Genomic DNA, 12,959 nt, shown 5'->3' with positions numbered 1-12,959 from the left:
TTTTTTTTTTTTTTTTTCTGAGAGAGAGAGGTTGCAAGTAAGTGAGGGGCAGAGAGAGGGAGAGAGAAGTAGCTCACCCAAAGCAGGGCTCAAACTCATGAACCATGAGATCATGACCCAAGCGGAAGTCAGATGCTTAATTGACTGAGCCACCCAGGTGCCCACAAATGTTTATTTCTAACATAAAAGCAGTATTTTGGATAAGTAGGCTATCTTATCAGTAAGCAATATGTAATTAAAAAATGAAGATCCACTTTACAGAAAGAATGCAGGTCAGTTATGATGAAAAGAAGCCAAAAGAAGATGCAGCAGCGTAGATAGGTGCTACTCACTACACACCCTATACACACACACATCACACACACACACACACACCACATGCGCAGTAAGCATCTTTTTATGTACCTGCCGGCCATTTGTGTGTCTTCCTTGGGAAAATGTCCATTTAGTTACTCTGCCCATTTTTAAAAAACATTTATTTATTTATTTTTAGTAATTGCTACACCCAACGTGGGGCTCAAACTCATGACCCTAAGACGAAGAGCTGGATGCTCTTCTGACTGAGCCAGCCCCTCCCTGACCCCACCCCACTGCTGTCCATTTTTTAATTGGATTTTTTTCTTTGCTGTGGACTTGCTGATACATAGTTTGCAAATACTTTCTCCCATTCTGTCAGTTGCATTTTCATTTTGTTGAGTCTTTTTTTGTGGTGCGGAAGCTTTTAAGTTTGATGTGCTCCCAGTTGTTGATTTTTAATTTTGTTGTTTGTGCTTTTGGTGTCATATCCAAAAAATCATTGCCAAGCTTGTGTCAAGGAGCTTCCTCCCTATGTTTTCTTCTAGCAGATTTATGGTGTCAGGTGTTATGTCTAAGTCTTTGATCCATTTTGAGTTAATTTTTGTGGTTGGTATAAGATAGGGCCCAATTTTATCTTTCTGCATGTGGTTACCCAGTTTTCCCAGTACGATTTGTTGAAGAGGGACCTCTTCTTTTTCACATTACCATAATACCATTACCACAATACCATTCATACTTTAAAAAAAAATGTAATACCTTCATATAGCCAGGCAGTATTTCCAGTTGTCTCACAAATTTTATGAATTGTGAACACTTCTGAAAAATCAAAGTAGCAGTGCCTGAGTAGTCATTCAGTTAAGCCTCCAACTCTTGATCTCAGATCAGGTCATGATTTCATGGTTCATGGAGTCGAGCCCTGCATCAGGCTGTATGCTGACAACACTGGGATTCTCTCCCTGCCCCGCCACTGTGTGCACACTCTCTCTCTCTCTCTCTCAAAATAAATAAATAAAACTTTTTCAAAAATTTAAAAAAGTAAAAGTAAAAACACTTTTATTCAACTAGTAGCCACATATTATGATTATGTTTTTAAATCTCTCGTGCCATTTTGTACAAATTTTAAGACTACAGAAACAAAGGGGTCGCTAATGGCAATCATGTCATGTATATAGTCTTCTGTTGCTTCTCCCTGAACTATCAAATCCAGAAAGAGAAAAAAAGGCCAATTTTGAATTTCAATTCACTGCATTTCTTTTTAAGGATGGAGTAAGTGGATCATCCTAAGGGAACTGGGTGAGTTCCTCTGATGAAGGATTATTACTGCGTATCCTTTAGACTCCATGAGATCCTATAACGTTTATGTCTGGAGTCAGTAATTTATACTCTGCCTGCTTCTAAAAATGTTTGGGGGATGCCTGGGTAGCTCAGTCAGTTAAGCTTCTGACTTTGGCTTAGGTCATGATCTCGCAGCTTGTAGGTTTGAGCCCTGTGTTGGGCTCTGTGCTGAAAGCTCGGAGCCTGGAACCTGCTTTGGATTCTGTCTCCCTCCCTCTCTGTTCCTTCCCTGCTTGCACTCTGTCTCACTGTCTAGCTCTAAAATAAATAAAGGTTTAAAAAATGTTTTGGAAATGCTTACAACAGAAATAATAAAGATACACCTTTTTAAAAAATATGTTATTTTATTTTTTAAAATGGTTTATTTATTTTGAGAGAGAGCGTGCATGAGCTCATGCACAATCAGGGAAGGGGCAGAGAAGGAGAGAAAGAATCATAAGCAGGCTCTGCACTGTCAGTGCAGACAAGGGGTTTTGATCCCATGAACCATAATCATGACCTGAGCCAGAATCAAGACTCAGACACTTAACCAACTGACCCACCCAAGGTACCCCAAAATATTTTATTTTTAAGTAATCTCTCCACCCAACACAAAGCTTGAACTCACAGCTCCAAGATCAAGTGTTACATGCTCCACCAACTCAGCCAGGCAGGCACCCAAAGAGATAACATTAAAACATGAAGGGAAGATCCAAAGGTCACTAACCACCTAAGTTACATCAATGTCAGCTGATAATGACAATCAGTTCTTCAAGAGTGACAAACCTCACGTTCAACATCTTAATAATAGCAGCTAATGTTTACTGAGCACTCACTATGTGCCTGGTAGTCCTCCTAACAGTCACTTGCCAAGGCCCACAGCTAGGTGAATCCAGGCAATGTGCTTCCCAAAGCTTGCGGGCTTTACCACCTTCTACTGACTTAGATATACAAAGCATCTGGAACGCCCAAACCTAGTCCACCACGATTGTCTCTACTGAACTCTGCCATGATGGTCTCTAATGAACTTTGCTTCTCCATAACTCTCAGATAGATCTTATCCTCACCTACCATTCCACAGCACCATCTCTCATCTGGGTTACTACAACTGCCTCCTTTTTTTTTTTTTTTTAACGTTTATTTATTACTGAGAGATGGAGAAAGAACATGAGCATGCGAGCATGTGAAGGGCAGAGAGAGAGGGTGACACAGAATCCAAAGCAGGCTCCAAGCTCTGAACTGTCAGCACAGAATCTGATGCAGGGCTCAAACTCAAAACCTGTAAGATCATGACCTAAGCCAAAGTTGGACACTTAACCAACTGAGCCACCCAGGCACCCCGCAACTGCCTCCTTTTTAAAAATGAAAATTTAATTTTATTAAAGGCATCCCCTAAGCATTTATACTCCCTCCTTCCATAGCACAGAACTGACACTGGGATGTGGCTGCCCAGCCAAGGGGCTCTATTTCCCAATACAGTCTAGGTGAGGCCACGTTTTTCCTACTGCATGACTTCAGGTTATGCTAGGTTTTGGCATTATATTGTTAGGAAAACAAAGTTATACCATAAAATGGCCAGTGGGGCTAACAAGGGAACTCCAGTCCTTGCCTAGAGACTCCTCTTCCGGGTTCTCCCTGTTCCGCTTGCTGCCCATGCCAAATTGCCATGAATGCAGAAAAGACAAAACTATAAATTACCCTTCTGGCTTGAGCTTGGGACTCAGACCTTTGGATAGACTGCCTCCTCTGAGCCCATCAATGTAAATAAAACTCCGATCCACCAAGATCTCTGGGTGCCATGTGGTTTCTCTGTCAATGATCCAGGCTGGTTCCGAAAGATATTTGGTTCCCTGACTGGGAAGCCCAATCACACTGGCTCTGTTGCCACAGGTCTGGGACAATGGCGAGTGGTGACAGAATGGGGAACCGCAGAGAAAAGGGCACCCCTGCTAGCTTGTTTGGCAGCTTCCAAACCTGACTGCCTTGGTCTGACCTCACTCTGTTGTTTCCACTGGACTCAAAAAGAGTTGGCAGGTGAGAACCTGGACCTGATGTCAGGACCAGTAAGGTAGGGGGCCCCAATTCAGTCAGGCCCACACATAAGGGTGGAAGGGGAACCGGATCACTCCCCAGAGACCTCAGAAGTCTTAAAGGTAGGATCTGGTGGGAGGGAATGTCATAACCTCCGGTGTGTATGTGTGTGAATGTGTGACTCGCCTGGCTTGCCTGTCAAGTTTGAATATGTGGCTCCACAGATGGGCACCCTTAACATCCCTAAAAGTCTAGGAGTCTGAGTGGGCTCTCCTGTGTCATGGTGAAAGGCAAACGGTCCAGGGCAGCATGGGAATAGACGCCAATTGCAAGTCACAAAGCTGAGTCCGCTATAGCCAAGCCTCACCTAAAGTTCCCCCGGGAACACGATCAGTGAAGCATCTGATTGGTCCTCTCCAGAGGGTATAACTCCCACCCCCTTAGTCTGTCTTTGCAACACCAGACACAGGAAAAAGTTAGACATGGGGTCGAAACAGAGTAAGCTCATGGTCCTTGTGGTCATGCTTAACTTCAAAAAGGGATTCTCAGGAGACTACTGAACGAAAATGACACCCAGAAAGTTAAAGACCCTTTGTGAACTAGAATGGCCCATGTTCAATATAGGATGGCCCTCAGAAGGCGCATTAGATGTCTGGGTGGTAGTTTGGCTAGTAGTCCCTAGAAACCCAGGTTTCCATACATCAACTCCTGGCTTGAAATTACCCAAAACCCCCCACCTTGGGTGCAATTCATCACTAACAAGCAGAGTCAGGCAAAGGTCTTACCCGCCTCACCTGGAGACTCACCCAAAAGAGCTGAAGAAGCAGCCCACTGCTCCCCCAGTATTTGTGGGCAACCCAGAGGAGGAACCTGTCTTTCCTCCACCTTATGACCCACCATGATACACAGCCCCCCACTCCCACCGTCTCCCCCTGCTGGTCCAGGGGCCTGAGACTCCTCTGCCGTCCATCTCTTCCCACCGCTAGTCCCAGAGAATCCTCTCTCACCAGGGCCAGCAGCCAGGCTGAACCCCAGACCCAGACCTGGTACCCTCTAAATGCCAGTAAGAGAGATGAGAGAACCTGAAAGACAAAAAGGATGGAAGAGTCCAGTCCAGCCGTTCCATGATGTATTTATCAGCCTTTCTCCACCACCGATCTCCTTAATTGGAAACACAACACTCTATCATACTCTGAAAAGGCACAGGCAATAGTTGACTTGATGGAGTCCCTCTTCCAGACCCACCAGCCAACTTGGGAAGACTGCCAACAGTTACTCTGTACCTTGTTTAACACAGAGGAGAGAAGGAGAATAATGAAGGAGCCTGACAGTACCTGGAAGACCACATGCCTCTGGGGATCAATGACCCTGCTGCCTGGGCTAGAGCTGCTGCACCTGGAGAATGCCCAACATGGGACTTCACTACAGAGGAAGGACAGGCTCACATCCCCTGGTACCAAGAGGCTCTCCTTCGGGGAATCTGAGCTGGACCCAAAAAGCCCATGAACATGACTAAAATATCATTGGTTACTCAACAACCCTCTCCTGGGCTGAGATTTTACTCTCCAAATTTGGGGCCCAAATAACTTTTGAACCCACTGGACACATCAGTCTCCAATTAAACCTGAGACAGGGGGAAACCCTAGTCTTGGTGATCACCACGCCAAGGGAAGAGGAGTAGAGACTATTCTGTGCCCAAAACCAGCCCTTGTAGTCCATTAGAGTTCAGACTTGCCTTCTCCTCTGTATGGACCGAAGATAACCCAACTGAATTAGCCCAGAATTGGCCCCCCATCATTGTTGATCTGATCCCCAGAGTTCAACCCCAAAGACAGAGGCAATACACCCTTCCACTCGAGGCTAGAATGGGCATCCAAGAGACCTGACCAAACTCAAAGAAGCAGGTGTCCTGACTGAATGCCAATCAGCTTGGAATACCCAACTCTTACCAGTCAAGAAGCCAGGAGACCGAATGGTTCAGGATTTGAGGGTCATTTACGAGGTGATTGTTTCCCTGCATCTAGTGGTTCCAAACCCATACACCCTCCTCAGCCAAAGTCCATAGTCGGCCAGATGGTTTACATGCCTAGACCTAAAGGATGCTTTCTTCTGCCTCCGTCTAGCTCCCCAAAGTCAACCACTGTTTGTCTTTGAATGGACTGAGCTCGTTCATTATAAGGCACCAGATGCAGCTGACCTGGACACAACTTCCCCAAGGATTCAAAACCTCATCCACCCTCTTTGGGGAAGCAGTGGCCTCGGACTTTGCCAACATTCCAAGAGAAATCACAGCGTGTGTCCTCCTCCAATATGTAGATGACCTTCTTCTTGCCAGCAACACCCAAGAGAATTGTACAAAGGGCAGTTTCTGTCTGACTTGGGGTACCAGGTCTCTTAGAAAAACACACAGATTTGCCAACAGCAGGTCTGAGACCTGGGCTTCCTCCTCACACAAGGAAAAAGAGAATAAGGGCCGGAAAGGAAAAAGGTCATCATCACATTGCTGCAGCCCCAAACAAAACAAGGTTTACAGGAATTCCTAGGGCCTGCAGGTTCTGTCATATTTGGATTCCCAGGTTCTCAGTCATAGCAAGACCCCTTTATGATCTATTGGGGGGCCAGATTGGGAGCCCCCCACCTGGATTGAGGAAGCAAGGGCCACTCTGACAGAAATAAAGTTGGCTGTGAGGCGAGCCCCACCTCTGGGTTTACCTCAGATAGAAAACCCCTTCAACCCCTTTGTACATGAAAAAGATAAAATAGCCTCAGAGTCCTCACTCAGACTATAGGACCCTGGCAACAGCCAGTTGCATACTTGTCAAAAACACTTGATCCTGTGGTCGCAAGGTGGCCACTGTGTCTTAGGGCGCTAGCAGCCACAGTCCTGCTCATCAAGCAGGCAGACAAACTTACGTTGGAACAAAACTTAATGTCAAGGTCCCACACAGGGCCATGTCCCTCATCAACACACAGGGATACCGTTTCCTCTCCAACTCTTGGCGGACACAGTATCAAGGGCTTCTCTGTGAAAATCCATGGGTCATTCTCAAAACAATGAGGACACTGAATCCAGCCACTTTCCTCCTCATGAAAGAAGGGAAACCTGACCATGACTGTTCCAAGTAATGGATGAAATCTACACCAGTTGCCCAGACCCCTGAGATCAGCTCATAAAAAATCCGGAGATCACCCTGTTTGGCGATGGGAGCAGTTATCTGCAGGAGGGCACCTGAAAAGCAGGTGTGGTAAGGTAACCACAACTACCAAAATTTTAGAAGCCAAGGCATTACCAGAAAAATGGTCGGCACAATGAGCTGAACTCTATGCCTTAACCCGAGCCCTCATCCACAGCAAGGGCAAACAAGTCAATATCTATACTGACTCTCGGTACGTCTTTGCCACCGTACACGTACATGGAGCCACCTATAAGGAACGGGGCCTCCGTACTGCTGCAGGAAGGACTATCAAAAACAAGGAGGAAACACTAAAACTCCTCGAGGCCATATGGCTACCAGACAAGGTAGCTTTCCTGCACTGTAAGGGACACCAAAAGAGGACCGACCCCATAACTCAAGGAAATCACTGGCCGACAAGACAGCCAGGGCTGCTGCTTGAGACGACCCAGGCGAGGCTTCCTCCTACACCATGACCCTCGTGCCCCAAGGGAGGCCCTTCTACTCCTTTACACAAAAGAGGAAGAAAATTGGGCCTCAACAGAAGGGGGCACACTGAACAAAAAAGGATGGTGGGTCATGCCAAACGGACACATTTTTGTCCTATCATCTACAGGAAAACGCCTAGTCAAAGAATGTCACCAGCTCACACACTTGGGGAAAATGGCACTAGACGCTTTCCTCGAAAAGAACTACTATACCAGCCAGCTGTCAACACTATGTCGGGCCGTCAGGGAACAATGTGTAACATATGCCCAAAACAATGCCAGGCCTGCTCCACAGCCCCCACCTGGCCTACAAAGGATGGAGGCCACCTCTTGTGAAGACTGGAGGTGGACTTCACAGGTGTACAACGGAGCAAAGGATTCAGGTACTTCCTTGTAATAATCTGCACACATTCAGGATGGGTCGAAGCCTTCCCAAATAGGACGGAATGCAGTCCTAAAGAAGCCAAAGCTCTTCTACAAGAAGTCGTACCTCGGTCTGTCTGCCCTTAACCATACACAGTGACCACAGACCTTCATTTGTGGCGGACATTATACAAACCCTGACCAGGTCCCTCAACATTACCTGGAAAATGCACACTGCTTACCAACCCCAGAGCTCAGGAAGGATAGAACGGATGAATCACACCCTCAGAGAAACCCTGGCTGAATTCTACCATAAAACTGATCTCCCACGGCCACATTTACTGCCATTGGCCTTCTGTGCATGCCTAGTGCATGCCTGAGGCACTGGAATTCTCCCTCTTTTAGTTAGTATATGGGCAGCCTTCCCCATGCTTAGGAAAACTTCTAGGAAACTTATACCAAGTTGGAGATAAAGAAATAAGAGAACAGCTTCAGGCCTTGAGAACAGTCCTAAATAAACTACAAAGATACACCATAGAGAGAGCGCCAATTTCCTAAGGGACCCCCTTCCACCCCTTTTTGCCAGGAGACTCTGAATGGGTCTAAGACTGGAAAAAAGAACCTCTTAAACCTCGATGGACCGGGCCTCATACTGTTTTTCTAAGAACCCCTACTCCCCTCAAGTTTCAGGTATCACCCCATGGGTCCATCACTCCAGAGTCAAGAAGGCCAGCTCCAAGGAGCCCTCAACCTGGCAAAGTGATCCAGACTCGGTCAGCCTGCTTGAATTGACTCTCAAAAGGATGCTGGCCCCTGAGACCTTCAGCCCTGCTCCACACACACCCCAGAAGCTGGCTGATCACCCACAACAGAAGCTTGAGGAACCAACATGTAAACTGAGCCTGGGGGCTCTAATGCAACTCTGTCAACCCTTACCTGTTGTCAGTGTTATAACGCTGGCCCTGCTCCTTACTGCTGGGCTGATAGAGGCTGCCCCAACAAACTGGACAAAAGGTTTATGCTAGGTCTACCCTCTCTCCTCTGGATGGGAAGATTATTAAGCATTGCTTGTATCTCCTGCTAACTTCGCTTGCCCTTGTAACCACAGCATGCATCTTAGCCCTCCAAGGGTACCAACCCCTAGAACTAAAGGGTGATGCCTACTCAAAGTTTTAAAAGGCATCAAAGGGGGGGAATGTTGGGAAAACAAAAAGTTATACCATAAGACGGCCAGTGGGGCTAACAAGGGAACTCCAGTCCCTGCCTAGAGACTCCTCTTCCGGGTTCTCCCTGCTTTGCTTGCCACCCACGTGCCAAATTGTCACAAACGTGGAAAAGACAAAACCGTAAATTAACCCCTGGCTTGCGCTTGGGGCTCAGACCTTTGGAGAGACTGTCTCCTCTGAGCCCATCGATGTAAATAAAACTCGGATCCACCAATATCTCTGAGTGCTGCTTGGTTTCCCCACCAGCAATCCAGCCTGGGTCCTTAACAGAGTTGTAGGTTTCCAGAGCTTTTAGAACTTTGGAGTTGAGGATGTAGGACTGTACACCTGTTCCCTAGACATAACAACCCAATCAAATGGCCTAGTCTTATTTTCCATAAATCCCTTACAGTCCAGGGTTTGGAAACTGGGATACCTGTCATAATGCCAGAGGCTTTGTAAGGACCTGAGATAAATGTAGTGTTTCTTCTTGAGACTCAATCCCTTTCTGGTGAGTGGTACAAAACATTTATATTAAGAAACAGATATAACTGTAGAAGAACAAAACTTGGAAATTTTTAGAGTAAAACAAGTGACTCCAAAGAAATTTGTTATTCAGCATCAGGCTAAGATCTCAGACACCAAAGGTACAAGCCTGCTCCCCTCTGCCATTAGGGGGCCCTGCACAGGGAACTTTGAGGGGCACTGCTATGTAGTCTGGACTCCAGCCAAACCCTTCCTTAGCGTTTCCTCAGTGTTTCTTCACCTGCCCTCTTCCCTGCCCCGCCTCCCCCGCTTTGGCGTTTTTAGAGATGTTTCAGGAAGTTCACATTGTCACATGGGATAACAGCATCTCAGTTTCTTACACTGATAATTATTTAAATTATGATTATATGGGGCGCCTGGGTGGCTCAGTTGGTTAAGCATCTGACTTCGATCCAGGTCATGATTTCTCAGTCCATGGTTTAGAGCTCCGTCTCGGGCTCTGTGCTGACAGCTTGGAGCCTAGAGCCTGCTTCAGATTCTGTGTCTCCCTCTCTCTCTGTCCCTCCCCTGCTCATGCTCTGTCTCTGTCTCTAATAAACCGTTAAAAAAATTTAAATTATGATTGTGATGGAGATTATATTAATGTGTAACTATTCCTAGACTCCCCGTTCCCTATCCTCTGTGGCTAAGAGAATTTGTCTTTATCTAAGATTTTCTTCCCCCAAAGAGAATTCTGGTTTTGCCAGATGCGTTTAAAGCCTTTTAAGTTCAAGGAGAAAAATGAATCCTTGAGATACTCCATTGGTTGACACAATAAAGAGCTTGAGAGAAAAAGGCCAGGAAAGAAGCAGGAGACAGAAAAAAAATCTACAAATTAAAAAAGACCACAAAGTACCTAGTACAGTGAATTAGAAAAAAACAACACCACTTTACAGCATATAAACATTTAGAATATCAGGAATAAAGTAAAAAAAAAACTCTAAACATTTCTAGATGAAAAAAACATGCCTTACATTAAAGAGATCAAGAATGTGATGATGTCATGACATTAAACTCTTCAGAGAAACAGTGGCAATTAGAAGACAATGGCACAACGCCACCCAAAATCTGAGGGCAATATTTCCTATCAGAATTGTATCCACCCTGGTTATCATCAGGTTTGACTACAGGATGAGACACTTTCACATATGCTCCAAGGAAGCACACCCTCGCAGGGAGCTGCTCACTAGAGGATGTTCCCAGGGAGGAAGCAGGGGGAGGGAGGTAAGTAAAAAAGGAGAAGACCCAAGTACCATAAAACAGCCTTGAGGGGCACCTGGGTGGCTCAGTCGATTAAGCACCCGACTTCCAATTGGTTGTGACCTCACAGTTCATGGGTTCAAGCCCTGACTGGGGCTCTGTGCAGACAGCTTAAGAGCCTGGAGTCTGCTTCAGATTCTGTCTCCCTCTCTCTGGCCCTCCCCTCCTGGCGCACTCTTTCTGTCTCTCAAAAATAAAAACATTTAAAAAATTTAAAAAGGGGAAAAAACGGCCTTCAAGGGCAGGAGAGAGGTGAAGTGGATTAGGATCAGAGTGAGGGAAAACCCTGAATCACAGCTGTTCTGCAGGGCAGTTGAGCAATCAGTCCAGACTGGAGTGGGCAGAGAGCTGGGCGGGTGGGGCTGGGGGTGCGGACTGCCCAATGAGCATCGCTTATGACAACAAGCGGATATTGATGAATTAGTGACAATTACAAAGAAAATTTAAGTAAACATTTAAAATGTTGTATTATTAATTTCAGGGGAATCAACAAAGGAAACACTAGATGGCATAGCCGCGGATAGCATACGACATAGATTAGCTGTGGATAGTTGCCTAATAATAATAATGTGATACTGGTCACGCCAAAATTGAATTCTAACTTTATTGGGAAGATGGGGATGATGGGAACAGGTGTGAGTGTATGTGTCTTGCGTGTGCACAAGTGCATGATGTGACAGAGAGTTAAAGTTTCCTCTTCCATAGTATAAAGGTAAGTCTAAGCCTGGGGGGCCAGGGGCCATTAGTGAGTAGCAGTGCAAGTCTGTGATTTAGAAATATCAAGGTAAATAGCTAAAGGAGTTGGAAATAATTTCGTCTGCAGAGTGGGAGTCTGGGACAGGGAAGGAAATGCCGTTATTCATGATTAAGCCTTGGAGTGGTTTTTAAATTTTAAACCCCATACGTATACTTTTATAAAAACCAAAATGAAACATCTGTTGGTTGTCAGGCATAGGGCTAATTTATATATTATTCATTTACTCTTCCCCACGTTTCCATAAGATGGGTACTATTATCCCCATTTTCTAGAAGAGGAGACACAAGTGCAGCCTCTAGCTCACCCTCACGTAGTACTAAGCAGGCCCCTCCTCGGAGACTCTCTTTCACCCGTCTCGAGCCTCCACCTGCGTGAGCCCCGCGCACCTGACTCGTGGTGGACACAAAGAAGCCATTCAGAAAATACTTGTTTGGAGGACCATAGCGTTAGTTGGCAGAGAGCTCGAGTCGCCGAGATGCAGGGGAGAATGTGCGTGTGGAGCCGGAGGCCCTGGAGAGGGGAGCCGGCCACCGGCCGCGGAAGAACGGCAGGCTGTACTGGAAATTTGGGGAACCGCTCGGTGCCGTGAGGCGGAGGCGGGTGGGACAGAAAGCGGAGTGGTGAGCAAGACTCTTACCTGGCCGGAAGAAGAGTAGGCTGCTGGTGAGATAGTTCAACAACTCCATAATCCGATGTTTTTCCAAATAATTCTTGGCCTCCTGCTCCCGGCTGGGGCCAGCCTGCATGGCTCTGCGTCCGGCCGTAGCTAGGCGACCAGGCAGCGTCGGGCGTTCGGCCCCGCCCCCTGCGCCCATCGTGGTCACGTGGCCTGTCTCTTGCGGAGGAGACCTGGGCTGGGAGTTCAACACCACCAAGGGGAAGCTTGGGGGCGCTATGCGGTGGGGCTTATGCGGAGGCCCAGGGTTCCCCGAGCAGAGCCCCTTATGGAAAGATGGTCCGCTTCTCCCACCCCGTCTCCTCCGGAGCTGAGGGCTGGGCCCGATTGTCTTTTCCTGATTTTGTCTGGTGCTCAGTACTTGTTGAGCCAATGAATGAGACCTCATGTGCTAATAACACAGGATGAACGAATAACATAAGGAACTTCTTCGATTCTGGAGTCTACGGTGGAGAGTTGTTGTTTGTTTTTAAGTTTCTTATTTTGAGAGAGTGCACACAGTGGGGGAGGGGTAGAGAGCGAGAGAGAATCCCAAGCAGGCCCGGCACCACCACACCACCAGCGCAGAGCTCCTCTTGGAGCCAGAACTCAAACAGGGAGATCTCGACCTGAGCTGATGACTGACAGTCTGAGGCTTAACCGACTGAGCTCCCCAGGCGCACCCCAACCCCAACCCCAACCCCGTGGGGCGGGGGTGAGGGGTGGGGGTGTGAGTGTTCTAAATACCATCTTTGGTGTGAGCCGCTTGCAGCACAGCATGGGCAATGGGGCAGGAAGGTATCCTGTTTCTCCAGCAGATTGTGGGTCAGGAAGCATGCTGGGATTTTGAGCTCCAACATCTTTGCTGCATAACTAGGCTGCGTGTAGCTG

At 47.0% G+C, this 12,959-nt stretch overlaps 1 protein-coding gene across 2 annotated transcripts in view; it reads right to left on the bottom strand.

Moving 5' to 3' along the window:
- The window catches only part of EFCAB10 (EF-hand calcium binding domain 10), a 14,080-nt gene extending 1,878 nt beyond the window's left edge, over positions 1-12,202 (bottom strand). Inside the window, exon 1 of one of the 2 annotated variants that reach the window (XM_029927493.1) lies at positions 12,051-12,202. In XM_029927493.1, coding sequence (XP_029783353.1) covers positions 12,051-12,159 — 109 coding nt within the window. In that variant the 5' untranslated portion in view covers positions 12,160-12,202. The remainder of the gene's footprint in view (positions 1-12,050) is intronic. The other variant, XM_029927487.1, reaches the window with a different exon arrangement.
- Positions 12,203-12,959: the final 757 nt, after the last annotated feature.

This window comes from Suricata suricatta, chromosome 2 (genome assembly GCF_006229205.1).
Source record: "Suricata suricatta isolate VVHF042 chromosome 2, meerkat_22Aug2017_6uvM2_HiC, whole genome shotgun sequence".
In the NCBI taxonomy this organism is placed as follows: domain Eukaryota; kingdom Metazoa; phylum Chordata; class Mammalia; order Carnivora; family Herpestidae; genus Suricata; species Suricata suricatta.
This window is presented reverse-complemented; position numbering and strand designations above follow the sequence as displayed.